Below are 16187 nucleotides of genomic sequence, written 5' to 3' on the forward strand. Positions count from 1 at the left end.
TTCTGATTGCTGCGAATAACTCCCAACAAGGCTACGGCTGGGACCCATTTCTTCCTTGTTTTTGGCATAGAGGCAATGCTCCCCTCCGAGATCGCCCTTCAATCGCCTCAAGTGGTCAACTATTCAGACGACGATCAGGTGGCACGACGCGAGGATGATGTAAATCTGATCGAAGAGTTCCGCTAGCGTGCTCTAATCCGAGCTGCCCGATATCAGAAAAGCCTCAGATGCTATCACAATCACAAGGTATGGGAGCGGAGACTGGTCGTAGGCGACCTTGTTCTTAGGCAAATCCAGAATAAGGCTAGTTAGAATAAACTATTCCAGAGGTGCGAAGTGCCCTACAAAGTAGTCGATGTCACCCGACCTGGTGCGGTCAAGCTAGCCATGGAGGACGACTGTGAATTACACAATTTTTGGAACATCGTCCTATTGTGCAAATTTTACGTGTAGGGTTGCTCGGGGATGAGTCTATTTCTCTATTTTGAAGAACCTTTCGGAAGTTTTTAAAAGTTTGAAAGACTAGACTCTCTATTTTATAGGATGTCACGACCAACAATGGACCCCCGCCTGATTGACTCTCCGGCTACTATAGGACCTAGCGACAAGAATAAAATGACCAATTGGCCATGGGCTCTGGAACAACATGGGATCGTTGCTCATGCGATGGTAAAGGTACTAACAACCTAGGATTACGACCACGAGGCCACAAGTCCCCCCTTGGATCGGGCGTTGGTCGCCGCCGAGAGACTTGTCATGCCAAGAACTATCCTGCGCTTCAAGAGCCTAACTGACAGGCAGGGCGAAATAATTAGAGCCTACGCGCTGCAACAACATAAGGAAAACTCTCTGAACATTCCGAACAGAGACCCGAACCAAATGATCCAAAAACCGCAAGGCCTGGTATATTCTTTCAGTCATCGCCAAGGCCATCAGAAGTTGTGATAACATTTTCATTCATGGAAAGGATTGGTTACAGACATGATGATTACATCTGGTTGGACTAACTACCCAGTTACATGCTTGTTCTTTCCCTCCTGACTCATGTGGCCGATGCACAGTTGGTAGAAAGGTTCTGCCTGACTCTTGTAAGGCGTGGGGATTCACCAACTCTAAGGGCTCAGAAGTATTTGGACCCCTACTTACCCTTAAACGAGTCAAGTAACCTCTTAGACTCTCCCCTTGGGTAGCAGCTAATCGCCACGGGAATCGGACAACGGCCTGCATAGGGGACAGGCAGGATGGCCTGCGCGGAGACCCTCTGGAGTTGCTGACCGACACCGGCGAACCCGGTGGACCCTTTTTCTGCTCCTCCTCTGCCGTCTCCTCTTCATCAATCTCCTTTTACAGAAGGTCTCAGTTCATCTCCTCCTTATCGTTGGAGATGTCTATAACCTCCCCTAAGGTGACTGCTCGGACCGGTGATCGGACGGGAACGGCAAGGGGAGGCCCCTGCAGTGAGGGAAGCATGAGGGTGGCTGGCTCCAACCATGCGAGCAGGTCCTTGAGATTGTCTGCCCTCGGGGGCACCACCGCCAGCGGAGCCTTCATCGGAGGCGGCTTGGACCTTGCCAAATCCTCCAAACACATCGACCTCCCCGACGAAGGATGAGAGGAGGACACCATGATCTTTAGGGAGAGTTGTCTTCTTACTTTGCAAAATTCATCGTGGGTGGCCAGCTGGGTGAACCCCTGCTTTTATAGCCCAATCAGCCATTGATTCACACCTGGAGTGGAAGGCGGAAACACCGTGGAAAACATCCCTACAATCCTACCATTTACTACCCAAGGGACTCATGGCCACGCCCCGGTCAAACTCATGCACACCTGGCAGCGTCTGGGCACAAGCATCCTAGTTTTTTATACAAATTCCATCATAGACACCTCGCACCAGGAAGTACTAAGGAATCTCAATCGGCGCAGCATCCGAATCGCTCGAAGTTCAAAGGGGCACGCATGAGGAACCAAAAGCACCTCGGGCTCAGCAATATTCAATGTCTCTTTCGAGGTATTTTACTATTTGCCACTCTTATCAGGTGAGTGGCAACAGTTTACCACCATAGCCTACTGTCAGTGACTCAGGTGACCCCATATGTCAGCGATAAACTCAATTGGCACACGATAAGAGTGGCAAATAGTTAAATAATTCATCTCTCTCTTCCTCTTAGGACACTTAATCTCCCCATGTGACGTGATGTTTAGAGTCAAACTCTGAAAGTTAAATGGCGCCAGCGACCACTCTCTGGGTGGACAATGTTCCCTCGGGGCCCGAGTGGTGCGATCTGACCTAACCACGACCATAGGGAAGCTTGGAGGCTACTGTTGGAGTATTGAGTAAGGGAGCGTCGTAGCTAACGGGCCCTACGAGGGGTATGCCGACTGATGGAGGATATTTCTTGAACCTAGACCCATCGCGTGATCAGGTTCAAGCTCGTACAACCAGCACAAGACTTGTGCGACCAGCCTCCTTATGATATTATGAGATCCTATGACTAGCCCTTACTGGTCGTGGGGCCAGTTCTTACCTAACCCATCTAATCACATTTATTACTATCTACTCAAGTGTTTTCCTTCCCTAGGCACCACATCCAGTGAACAAAATTATGGTTGGCGCGGTTAGGCACTACCCTATCTTGTAGCATTAAATGCTACAGATGGGACCTTACAGGCCGGCGCAGCACCGCACGGCTGACGAGATAGGGTCTGTAGAATGACCAAGCAAGTGGATGGTTTTGCAGGTAGATTTATGGGGCGCAGGGACATGATGACTTGGCAGACGATCTTATGGCGCACGGTGATGGGACAGGCCGGGCTTCCAAGGAGGGTAGGTGTGGAGATGTTCCACGGTTGGGACAGACATTCAAAGCTCTCAAGATAAGTTGGGCTCACCCGGTTCTTCAGGATATGGTCCAAGAGTTGAATATCTAGCTAGGTATGGGTCTACTAATCGGGGTCCACTTGTAAATTCTTTCTCTCTCTGGTATATAAAGAGAAGAGGGCTCGATTTGTAAAGGGTAACTGATTCACAAGCACTCATAACAAACTACACATAACTTATGGCTGTTATCTTTTGGGATGCTTGGACCTGGATAACACCGGTGTTCTTGAGTTCAACCCACACCGACGAGCACACACCTTCAGCTTTGTTTACACACTCTTCAACTGGTACACTTCAAAATTATTATTAGGAATTAATCTCGACACCTTTACTGCTAAGATAAAGATAGGTTCATAACTATAGACCCTATATATTACTTCATTGATCATTAATCTACTTAATATGATATATAGAACAAAATAGTGCAAAATAATAATACTTTTGTATTATTTTATTTTTGCGGGTACTTTTTCCCTCCTCACCCATTATTAAGTCACCTTCACCAGATTGCCTGCAGATCTTGTACGTCCCTTTACTTCTTTCTTGTCATTTGATTGCAAGAATATAAGAACCATCTTCTAATGAAATCTGTTATTATACTATTAATTTAGAGTTTTTCCACTACACAATTGAAGAACATATTCTAGCTATATCTACAAATACAAGAAGTCATCAATATACAATCTATGTGAGCTAAGGAGTGGCATGACTAGAAATGAGGTGACCCTTACCACCCCCGCACCCTAAATTATACAATGCAAATACTTTGCATATTGGATTTATGCTTAGCTTTACTATTTTTTAGTGAAATCTTTACTTTCATTTTAACCTATTTGCACTCGAGAAATTTAACTGAAAAAACACTTGGCATGCATGATCGTGATACTTGCTTCAACTCAAATAATACTTTTGTAGAATTACTCCTATCAAGTAAGTAATCTGAAAATCTGTCTATAAATAGCCTGATCTTTCTTACATGTTGATCCAGAGATAGTAGAACTAAAATGGGCGCCAGAGCAATCTAAACAAGAGAATGAAAATTTCTTTTGGCGAATAATGGCCTGTAGGTACCCATATGTTTTATGCTGAAACACATTTCGCACCTGAGTACGCAGAGTTTTATATTTGTCGTTCCACGTTGACAAGTAAGCAGCCACATTGATTATGGGCTTGTATTGGTGGGACCGAGATCTTATAACGTTGAAGTCATTATGACACCATCAGTTACGTATAGATCTAGTGTTACGTATTAGCGACGACGCGCGGCGGGACGAGCGGTGGCCTCGCGAGTGGGCCCAGGCCGTCGTCGTTCGTACGGAGACAGACGGGTCCCGACCTCCTTACGAGTCGTCCGTTGGATGCTGAACGTCTCAGATATGTCTTGTTTGCATGCATGATGCAGCGCGCCTTGGACTCTTGCACTGCGGATCCTGGACCGTCCATGGCGCATCCGACGGCTGGTGATCTAGAAAGTACAGCCGCTAGCTGGGGCTATAGAAACGGAGGCTAGAGGGTCCCCGGCGCGCTATTGGCGCACCTCGCTTTCACCCACCCCCACCACCACTCGAGGCGGGGCAAAAAAATATTTTTACCTTTAGTCATGTCATCTCTCACCTCACGGCGTCTCCTCCCTTTCACCTAAAAGCCCTAAGAGCGCGGCTCCCCATCTCACTGTTTCTTGCCTCTGTTCCATCTCTCACTGGCTTCGCAGATCCCCTTTTTAGGCCCAACAATCCATCCACCACCCCTGCACCCCCCCAAAATAGTAGCGGCAATTCCTCACACCTTCTCCTCGCTCCTGAAGCTCAGATCAATGGTCCTATGATATCGAGGAGAAGCAACAGCAGTCAGCAACCAAATATCACTACCCCTACAGCTGAGCAAGGGTAAGTGGCAAAAGAAGCACCTGCTCATGTGTAAGCAACTTGCTAGTTCCGTTTATTCGTTTTCCTAGCTTATCTCTTCTCTCGCTCCCCATTACATCCTCTGCAGATTCTCAAGCCAGCTCCAGACCCCACTAGAGATCCTGCTGCAGCTGCCGGAATCTTCTCCGCCGCTGCACTCACCGCCGCGGAAAGGAATCAGGGGCCATCGCCACAAAAGGTATACATGTGAGCATGTAAACGATGCCTCACAGGAAGTAGAAACCGTTCCCCACATGTATGATTTAAGTTTTAACGACATATGCATATATGTATATTTTCCCCCTTCCTTGTCTGTATAGATGCATCGCTTTTCACACACACATGGACAAACAAAGAAGTGAGCAGAGCACCCAAATAGATCCTAGAAATGTGCATGTATTCATCGGCTTCTTGTGTTTGTACTCGATTCTTGGATGGCAGATCGATAGATGGACCTGTCGCCGAACCACGAGAGCCCGGGCGGCGGCGGTGACGGCAGCGGAGCCGGTGGATCGGGCAGCGGGGCATCGTCGTCGGCGGGGGCCGGCACGCCACAGACGCCGAGCCGGTATGAGGCGCAGAAGCGTCGGGACTGGAACACGTTCGGGCAGTACCTGAGGAACCACAGGCCGCCGTTGAGCCTGGCGCAGTGCAGCGGTGCGCACGTGCTGGAGTTCCTGCGGTACCTGGACCAGTTCGGGAAGACCAAGGTGCACACGGCGGCTTGCCCCTTCTTCGGCCACCCGAATCCGCCGGCGCCGTGCCCCTGCCCGCTGCGCCAGGCGTGGGGCAGCCTCGACGCGCTCGTGGGCCGCCTCCGCGCCGCTTTCGAGGAGAACGGCGGCCGCCCGGAGTCCAACCCCTTCGCCGCCCGCGCCGTCCGCCTCTACCTCCGCGAGGTCCGCGAGCACCAGGCCCGCGCGCGCGGCGTGAGCTATGAGAAAAGGAAGCGCAAGAAGCCGCAGCACGCCGACAGCAGCGGGCACCACCCGCCTCAGCCGCCGCCTCCTCCCCAACCGCCTGCCGGCGCGGCATGCTGAGGACCAGTACGACGTACGAGGACGTACGCACCCATTTGGTATGCCGGACTAAGTATATTTTATGTAGGTTTCGATCAATTTGCTTGTGCATGCATGCATGGTTTACCATTAATTCTGCGCGGCTTCTTCGAAGTTCCTGCCGATCGTGTGCTACATTGTTATTTGCTTCTGCTTTCTCCTAGCTTTAATTCCTAGCAAGCTACTACTCTCTCTTAATTTTCGTGTCAATTTAATTTGCTCCAAGGAAATGAATTAATGAATGCCTATGCATACCTTTTGCCATACTTTTCACTGTTCCTGTAGACGGAGATCGATCGAGCTGTATACTTGTATACCGCTCGTACGTACGTAAGTACCGTGTCCTTGATTCAAAGTACAGAGAGAGGACGAGACGAGACTACGAGAGAGCGTGGCGATGGCGATTGGTCCACACGCAACACTCCAGCTCTGCATCTAGTCGGTCGATCTCCCGCTCGCTTGCCGGAGTTCTTAGTGGATCTTGCGCGCCATATCTGTGCATTCCAAGTCTAATCGAGGACGTGCGTACACATTTTGACGCATCGCTTGGGTTTCTTTATTGTTCTGATTCCTGTGCCGGTTCGTTTTTTCTGGTGCGCGCTCGATCACGCCGCGCTATCTCGCTGCTGCACCAGTGAGCAGCGCGCGCGGTGGCGGTCGAGGCCGCGCGCATGGCCAGATCGAGCCGATTCGCACGGGCGGGCGCACAGTGCCGCCTCGGAACGGAGGCAAGGACGGGCCGGCGTCCGGCCCGCCCGCCCGCCCGTACGTCCCATCGGCTCAGCGCATATCTTGCTTGATATCGTGACGGGTGAACAGGATGCGACTGTTGCTCTTGTCGCGCGTGTGCCGCTGGTCGGTCTGCCGCCCGGTTCGCCGTCTCCAGCTGCGTAGTGACGCCTCTTAGGAGGTCAAATTGCCGAATAGTAACATGTGTGCGGTGTCCCTTCCTCCCGACCTGTAGTACTTAATTCGTGTAGAAGGGTGTGGCCAAATAAGGAGATGTACATGGGTTTACTGTGCTTATCAACTGCATATCTACAGCTCTCTAATCAATTTGCATTGATTGGTAGTTTGGTACTGTCATTTTAGTATCAGATTTCATTCGTTGCATTGCTTGGTCTCCGATTCCAGATTTCATGCAACAAACTAATGTTAACTTGTTTAAGGCTAAGTTACAGTACTACAGCTGCTATCTTTGTTCATTCAGAGTCGCCACCGCTTAAGTCTCCATAAATTGGACGCTGTCCATTCATATCCTTGCACTCTTAATTTCATGTGCCGATTCATGGTTAGCCAAATAACAATACTCCTATTTAGTTACTTAAATGCATGCTTTTATTTGTTTGATGTGATCCACAGGTTCTAGTTTATTACACATTGTTTTGTACAATCAAATATTAATGAGTTTAGTAAAAATACTCAGCATATATATATATATATATATATATATATATATATATATATATATATATATATATATATATATTTGTAGTAGACTCCCTCCGTACATATATACTTTTTTATATGTTAATTAGATTTTGCACTCGAATGAAGAAAAAACACAAGACAACCATATGCCAACTAAAGTTGTGCTATTGTGAGCTCATTACATTCATTTGAGCCAAAAACCATCCATGATGACCAATGAACGAACATATTGAGTCTTGTAGAATGTAGCAAAACCTAAATAAGGTAGCAATACTGGAAAATGCGGGCATGCTTATTCTTGAAATTCTATAACATCCAATAAAAATGAGCGTTTTTCAACTACTAAACATTGTATAAGAAGAACGGATGGAGTATGTTCGAAAACTATTTTGTATTATTGTTTGTAAGAAAAGTGTATGTTAAAAAAACTATTTTGTATTATTGTTTTGCATACTTTGTCAAATAAAAACACAATAACCAGTTATCAAGGTTAAAATTTGTGAATACCAGCCTCAAGTATTAATTATGTTTAATGCTTTAAGGCAATTAGTTCTCTCAGATTTCATATCCCTTTGCTCCAATCAAGAACAAAATCTATTATTTGGGTGATAATTGGCATGTGGTACTAGCTAGTAGGATCTGATAGTCTTCAAATCTTGATAAAGAAATATTGTAAATCATTCACAACAATGTTTTCTTTGTCTAAGAGAAAAGATAAACTGTCCATTGATGATTCTGTACATGGTGATGATTAAGGTCATCCAAATCCACAGCATGTCACTTGTATCATAATTTGCCTAGATAAAAATTAAAATATTTCCAACTCTATATGGATATGATACGATTGTGCTATATGTTTACCTTGTTCTACAACCTCTAGCTTCCTATAAAAAGAAGCGACGATCTCTAGTGTATTCATAAATCCACCCCGAGTATTGTAACATTACAAGGTTTGATTTAAATGTTTATGTCTGCTAACTGATTTGTATTAGAAATATAGAGTTTGAAATTAGTTCAAAAAATAATATGATTACTGCAAGATTTGATATCACATAATCTGGTCTGGCTCCTACATGCCAACGCATTTGGATGCAACCTAGCGAAATTGACTCATATTACCAAATCTGTATCAGTTATAAAAATAATTGTCAATATATTGCCTTTTAACATAAATATATATAGTATGATCCTTTGTAGTTGTGATATCTATTGTATAATTTTATTCAAAAACCAATAGGATTGGCGTAAACCATCAATTAGGAAAGAACCGTACGAGTACTCAATAGATGGTAGGAAAATAATTTGTAGTTCAAATTAAATGTGGCCTTACCAAGCATCGCAAAGGTTGTTGGTGCCCAACTCTCTAGTTTTCTTGTATTCAACTGACAAAAAAATTGTTTCTGTTTGAGAGGATAGAGTTGATTACAATAAGTCTTGTATAAGTGTGTACAAAGTCAGTAATATCGCAATTAGAGGTGTATTGATAGAATTTGTAGTGATGGTTAGCAAATATATCTAAAACTAGCTCTCAGGTGAAATTTTCCGATGAAGGCAACATAAATTAGTATTTATTCTTTCAACATTATGAGAGTTATTACTCCGTTTTCAATACATGCATGTAACGCCAACTGTTTGCACCATCTCAGATCGAAGAATGACAGCAAGTTATGCATAATTTATAGGAGATTAGCTCGTTGATAATGAAATGTTCTGGTACTCCTAGATGTAATATAGAGTACTTTTGGATATATACACCAGTAATGAATTCACAAATATTGGAAAGTATATAAGGATACGCAAATGTGTGGATTCAGACAGTCATCTTATACATACTTTCCTTTAGGGTCTATTCAATTTCCATGTGCACGGACAGGGGCAATGACCAGGGTGGACCGTGGCCTTCTTGGTCTAATAAATTTTCTATATGTTGTAGTATATTCTCTACATTTTGTTGTATATTTTGGATTCAATCTCTAATATTTCATTGATTCAGTCCCCGGTTGGAACCTATTTAGTTTCATCATCTCTCTATGAATTTCGGTTCAAGCTCTGCCTTTACTATGCACGGATATGTATGCCTAGAGAAGTTGTGTCTTTCCTTATTAGTTAACATAATAATTTTCCAATAAGTTGTTTAAACAAAATTTTATTTTATTCATGAAAATCGTGTATTACAATATAACACAAATGACCCCTATCTATGTATGCCCTTAAGGTTATTATTTTGTTGCTTGATGTGAGTAAATAATTAAGCCGTTTGACTTCGCACAATTTTTCTTCGCTAAAAAAATGGTCAGTGCAGTCTGGGATTCATTAGTACGTGTACATGATACATTTGTTGCCATGTATATACATATGTATACATATCATAATTTTTTAATGGGTCTTCATCTCGATCTTTTGTATTTGTACAAATATGTAGAACATAGGGATCAACGTAGGTTCGTTTTATTCTTCTTGATCCATGTATGTACATACACCGAATGCAACAATTGTTATTAACTCTTCGCAAGATGCATACAAAACCTCAATAAAAAAAATCCGCTGAACTCGTATTCAGAAGGGCTAGCTCCATTTGCATGGCATATTTGGACAGTTTTACACATAATTAACTAATGTGTGAAGTGTCAAATTGTGTGCGCTAATAGTAAGAATCCAACAACGCACACTAACGACACACTTGTTGTTTATGGTTTTATGCATCTCTACTTAAGCCGTTCAACCAACTGAATATGTAAGTGTGATATGTAAAACTTTTTATAAGAATTCAGTTTGTTACGTATAGCCTCACATGATTCAGTTTGTACATTATTGGACCTGTAGTTGATATGTAGATAGAGAATTGAATGTATAAAACCAGATACCACTAAAAATATAGACATTCATGTTTCCAACTAGGTATAGTACAAAAGAGGATGTTGTGCTTTAACCTTCTACCTCTTACTTTAGCCAAGAAGTAATTCTAATCAAGCACCAAACGTGTCTATGAACTGGTAATCATTCGCCTCGGAAAAAGTACATCGTGTTTCCAGGGTATTAGATATGTAAGGTACGATAGTACAAGGTCACTTTATTAATGATAAATGAATAAAATGTGGCTTTGGTCTTGCCTTCGCTCTTGGTGTGGGTTTTGGTCTTTGCTAAGTGCTCGCCCTGCTGACGATCGACCTAGGGGCTATTCAAAGATAACAAAACTTGAGGGCTATTCAAGATTATCGTACAGTAAACTCAACATAGTACACGAAATTAAGCTGAAATGTGGGTACGCTTGAGCATGATATTCCAATCTCGAGACTACTTTCGAGCCAACCACGAACATGTACAATTGAGGTCAAAGGTGGCCCCTTTTTCAAGGGGAATATGCAAGAACACTGCGCGTTCCAATACATGCTACCTGTACGGCCTTATGCTACCCTAATTGTGGTGGATGAGATTTTGGGCCAAATCCCTATTTATCTCATTCATTTTATTCTCGCTATATCACCATGTTCACCCTTGTGAGTTGTTTTAGATGTTCCATTCAAAAGAATAGTCGTTTAAGATGAAATGTGTGTTGCTTTTCACCGAAAGTGTAAATCTTACATTTTGAGAACACTATATATATGGGTGTTCCATATGACTTGGACCGTAAATATAAACTAACTCATAATTCATAATATCTGTAAAGGAACCACACCTTAATTAGTACCGCTGATTACAAACTGCAAGGGTGTTCTAAAAAAAATAGAGGACTTTTACGGTGCACTAGAATAAACACACCATTTATTTTCTTCATACGACGGTTTAGATTAACAACATGATACTATTCTTCCCATTGGAGAGTATCATTGGTATCATATGGGTAAAATTGGAAAATAAAAAAGGGATATTAGTAATTATTGGTATCTCTTATACCTAAGTTATAACATTTGATGGACTAGAATGTGAATTTACCTAGAGCCATTGGGGTACATTGTTGCGGTAGCCGGTGGTGAGAACAACAACGTCGAAGTTGAGTGCACGGTCGTTGGTGAGCTCAACTTGATTCTTGGTGAAGCGTGTGACGGCAGGGATGATAGCTATGTTGCCGACACGGATGTGGGCGTACGCGCCATAGTCGAGCACTAGGGTGCGGTCATGGGTCTCCTTGAGCTCGAGAGCGCCGGCGGCGGGGCGGTGGAGGTTAAGCTTGGCGAGGTCGCCAAGGATGAGCCAAGTGAGGAGGACCATGATCCTGTCGACGATCTAGAGCGGGAGCCAGCACATGAGGAGCACTACAAGCTCGAAGGTTGACTTGTTGAGGACCTCACGGGGGAGGACATGCACTATGTTGCGCACCACCATGGCCAGGTGGACCTCCATGCTGGAGTTTCCACAGCCGACGACGAGCACGCTCTTGTCGCATTAGGCCTTGTTGGACTTGTAGTCGCTGACGTGGGTCACCTTGCCGGCGAAGCCGTTGAGGCCTGGGATGTCCAGGGCGACGATCTCTACATTCTCGTCGGTGGCAACGACGAGCCAGCGATCGATGTACATGTGGCTTATTTCATAGCTAATAAGATAATTACTAAATTATCCTAGTAAATAGATGGTCAGATAAAATCTATAATACTTCTCACCAATAGATATTATAGTGTATCATAAATAACTTTTAAAAGATAAACTGCAAGAGGTAAGGTAGCATGGTCAACCACCTATGTCACTACAATGTTGAGCTATGTACGTAGGGAACCCATGCATCACCTTGTAGCACGTCTTGTATGCCATCAATGAACGGACGTACTTCCTGTCCGTTGTGTCATATGCTTTGATACTATAGTGCCTCAATTGTCATGTGACCGGTGATGGTCATAACTGATCTACCTAGCTAGTTCCTCTTTGGTGGAAGATGGGCCAAAAGGCAATCCTTATGACACATGTCGAACCTATTTGTTAGACCTAATTTGCTTCTCTATTTCTACCAAAAGTCACGGGGCTTGCCTTACACCAGTTGGACCCAACATGTCATTAATTCCTCAATTTGGATAGGTTTTTTTCTGATTTTTTCTAAAAAAAGTCAAAACCTACCCAAATGGCTAGCTTTTAGCTCTGATTTTTTTATAGTTTTTGGCTAGTTGAGGAAGTGACTGTGACCAAAATAAACTAGAAGCTGAGAAACAGGTTAAGTGAAGTTTTTCTAGCTAGCTTTTGATATATTGGTACGCTAAAAGTTTATTATAAAAAATAACAATTAAAATTCAACAACTATAATTACTTTCTTAACTGACAGAAACTCTAGAGATATAGTCTATCCAAACAAGACCATAGAGTTATATGATAGAACTATTGCCCTATTCCAGTTGGAGTAGTATGCTATAGAAAATCCAATGAATCGAGCCTATATAGCAGACATCATTACATGTTCCCCTTCTTATCCTCCCCGTAAGAGGGTGGGACTCGTATAAGAGCGTTTTTGGTTGCCTATATTAGGGGTATCTTGATTCTGTTCATGCATATTTTTACAAAGAATGTCTTTGATTGTCTGCATATATTGTTACTCTATGTATCTGCAGATGTAATTATACGGTTGGAGCCTAGCCTGATGGATATGTCTGAATCGAGCTTCTATATGGAGCTTAGTTCGATGGATGTATTTTATCTACTACAGTGCTGTGACAAACATACTCGTTAGTCTCAAATACAGGATCATTATATTCGTAGGTGTATGAATATTGCATTCATCTATATAGACGACCAAATACTCTTCCTTTTAGAATCACTACATACGATCAACCTGTTTCTACTCGCTCAAAGATATATACTACATCTCTACGAAAACTCATACGACCAACCAAACACGTCCTAAAGTTACTACCTCCGTTTCAAAAACTTACACTTTTGACTTTCAAGTTTTAAATTCAACCATCAATTTTAAACCAATACATATGCATACACTTAGAAGTATATAACATTTTGAAAGTATCTTTGATGAAAAATCTAACAATAATATCATCACATTAACTAACTTAATATTATAAAAATTATTGTTATCCAAAGTTTGAACCAAAAAAGTAAAAATTGCCAAGTACGAATACTGTGAAACGAACGTATGGGGTAAAACAGTAGTCCACAGGAAATCATTATTGAATCGGATTTACACTGGACACCATTACATGTTTCCCTTCCGCTCCTCCCAAGTAATATGGCTGGGACTAATAGAATAATTTTGTGATAACAAACAACCTCATGTTTCGGATGCCAATTTCCCCCAAGAGATACGAAAAGATCGTACAATGCGCACATGCCAGCAGCAGCAGGTTTGCAAAGTTCTGTGCGGCGGGCGGCCGCTGTCCCTCGCCCTCTTCCCAGCTCTCACTGAGCGCGTTTGACCGCGTGCGTGTTTGAACGGGACGGGCCCGCGGCGGCGGCAGGGCCGCGTGGGTCGCCGACTCGCCGTCCTTTGTGTCGGGCCTCGGCGACGAGGTCCGGGCGCGTTCCCAAGGGCCAACGTGCAGGCAGCCGCGGGGTGTGGGCTCCGGCTCCTCGTACGGCACGGTCGACGCTGCCGTGCTGTGTGGGTGTGTGTGGCTCCCCCCTCGGCGAGGGGCCGAGCGGCGCCGGCACCGGCACCGGCACGTGTGACGTGCCGGAGGGCAAAACTGGTCCGTTCTTTTGGCGCTTGCTGGCGCTGCAGTGGCTCCGTGGGGTGGAGTCATCGTTGTCTAACCTGCAAGGCTGCAGCTGCGAGCTGGCCGTACGTAGCAGGCTCGCATCAGAAGCTAAGCACTGCACAGCTCGTGCGCAAATGGATTTTTTTTATTTTTATTTTTTAATATTTATAAAATTACAAATTCATTTTAAAATATTGTACACCTATGTTACTGTTGCCTATTGAAAAAACGACAGTAAGGTATTACCCATCTAATGGATAATACCTTATAGGACTCATAACACAACAGTTAGAAATTAAATATTTTGACCCACGTGATATCAACATCAACATATCACCCCACCAATACAACACCTTTGATTATTGGTGCCTACTGAAAAATGTGTCGCTCGAGATTGGGGCTCACAGAAAAAAGTGTCGTCTGTTGTTTTTCATATACATATGTGGCTGTACGTATCTGTATCATGTCACGTAACATAGGTGAGCGCAACGGACAAGCCCGGCAATGCGGAACACCCCCTGATGTACAGCTCATTGAGGTATGAGGAGTACTCCAACATCTGCCACCTATGTTCCATGATAGGATGCATATGCGTAACGAACGATGCTTTTTTCAATGGACTCCAACCATTAAAGGTGTCGCTTGTTGGTGATATGACATGTTAACGTAAACGTCACGTTGTTAGGGTAAATTTTTGACCATTGCATCATGGGTCTCGCAAGGTGTTGCCCGTTAGATAGTCGACACTTTGCCGTCGCACTTTCAACAGACAATGATAGCTTATATGTGCAATATTTTGAAATATACATGTATTTTGGCAAATATTGAAAAATAAAAATATATATAAAAAACTCTGCGCAACTGGAACTGCGAAGCAGGGTGTGAGGCCCAAGAAGATGTGGGCTTCGTGGGTCGCAGACACCGTACTTTCTGATCAATAGTGAGTGATACCGAATCCCTCGTGATGACAGTGCAGAAGGCGACGACGAATAGGAAGCAGATCGCGTGAATACTTGATGGCGACGAGGAAGCAGATCATGTGTAGTCGCGCAGAGCGCTTCCCAAAAACCTTATTCGTCCTCTCGTGTTGCAGGATCTCAAGGATGACGGGTTTAGAAGACTTGCTCTTCCGATCACCAGTGCATATCGGTGTAGCAGGATGGAATAGTCTACTTGTAGCGGTGCAACATAGAGAGAGGGGCAAAAATCCTAACGTGATGTATCCTCATATGGCAGCGGCGGTTGATAGGTATATGTAGAGACAACAGATCAGCACAAATGTGCCACGATTGGCTTATATATATATATATATAACCGTATTGACCATTATCCCAAGCATCAAAAGAATAAAACCGTAAAAGTAGGTTGCATATGTGCAAGCAATTGGATCCGATTTTGGCGAACTATTCACGTATGTGTCGTGCGCCCACGCCTTTGCCCTGGCCTTGGCCACGATGATGCGAGGCAAGCGAGCACGTGCACGTGCTCTCCTAGTCCTCTCTTCCAGACATGCTAAGTGGGTGGAGGAGACAATTCTTTTTAAGTTGATCTCCCTCCACCTCCCTAGCAACGTGGGACTAAAAAAGTACAACATCCTCTCACTTGTTTGGCCTTCGAGATTTATTTAGAATTTTACAAACATAATGGGTCAAACCCATATATTCTAACAATCTCCCACTAGATCTCAAAGTCTCACAAGCTGGTTGTATAGTATTCTCTTTCAGTTAACCAGTAGCTTATTCTTCTCGTGTCCTAATTCACGGGATCTCTGATCGTATTGGTTGGGTTACCACTATGGTATAACTCACATTGGTCTCATACCCATCTCCTTTGATGTGTTATCTATCACATCCTGTGATAATCCCTTTGTAAATTGATTTGCCAGGTTTTAGCCATTTGGATATAATCAATCAAGAGCTCACGCAACCATTCTGCCTCGATAATGGTGATAATGGAATCCATCTTGCTACAAACTGCCTCCTTCTAGTAGTCTATATCTAGAGATGCAAATGCTTCTGAAATAGACTTGTAAGTGTCATTCACAAGGTACACAGTGAAATCATCCCCAAACTTTTTTATGGTCCTTTATCTCTTACTCCTCCTTGGAGTCTCACTGTCATCCTCCTTAAGAACTATCTCATGTGTTTGTTCAAAATACTCGAGTAGTGTGATATGTTCAGAAATTATCTAAGATGTTTAACTAGAAGTGTTATGTATATCCTTCATAGGAAAAATGTTCTAAAAAAAGTAGCATCTCTAGACTCTATAATAGTATTAACAAGTATGT

General features: G+C 43.7%; 1 protein-coding gene and 1 pseudogene across 1 annotated transcript; one reads left to right on the forward strand and one right to left on the reverse strand.

Annotated features, from left to right (window-relative positions):
- Window positions 1-4425: 4425 nt before the first annotated feature.
- On the forward strand, window positions 4426-5948 carry LOC133921741 (protein G1-like3). Its single transcript, XM_062366743.1, has 3 exons — window positions 4426-4764; window positions 4871-4981; window positions 5224-5948. The coding sequence occupies exon 3, from the start codon at window positions 5232-5234 to the stop codon at window positions 5820-5822; it is 591 nt and encodes a 196-aa protein (XP_062222727.1). The 5' UTR covers window positions 4426-4764; window positions 4871-4981; window positions 5224-5231; the 3' UTR covers window positions 5823-5948.
- A 5256-nt stretch (window positions 5949-11204) lies between these two features.
- On the reverse strand, window positions 11205-11786 carry LOC133922966 (probable indole-3-pyruvate monooxygenase YUCCA8; annotated as a pseudogene).
- Window positions 11787-16187: the final 4401 nt, after the last annotated feature.

The sequence above is a fragment of the Phragmites australis genome, chromosome 6 (genome assembly GCF_958298935.1).
Source record: "Phragmites australis chromosome 6, lpPhrAust1.1, whole genome shotgun sequence".
Classification (NCBI taxonomy): Eukaryota; Viridiplantae; Streptophyta; class Magnoliopsida; order Poales; family Poaceae; genus Phragmites; species Phragmites australis.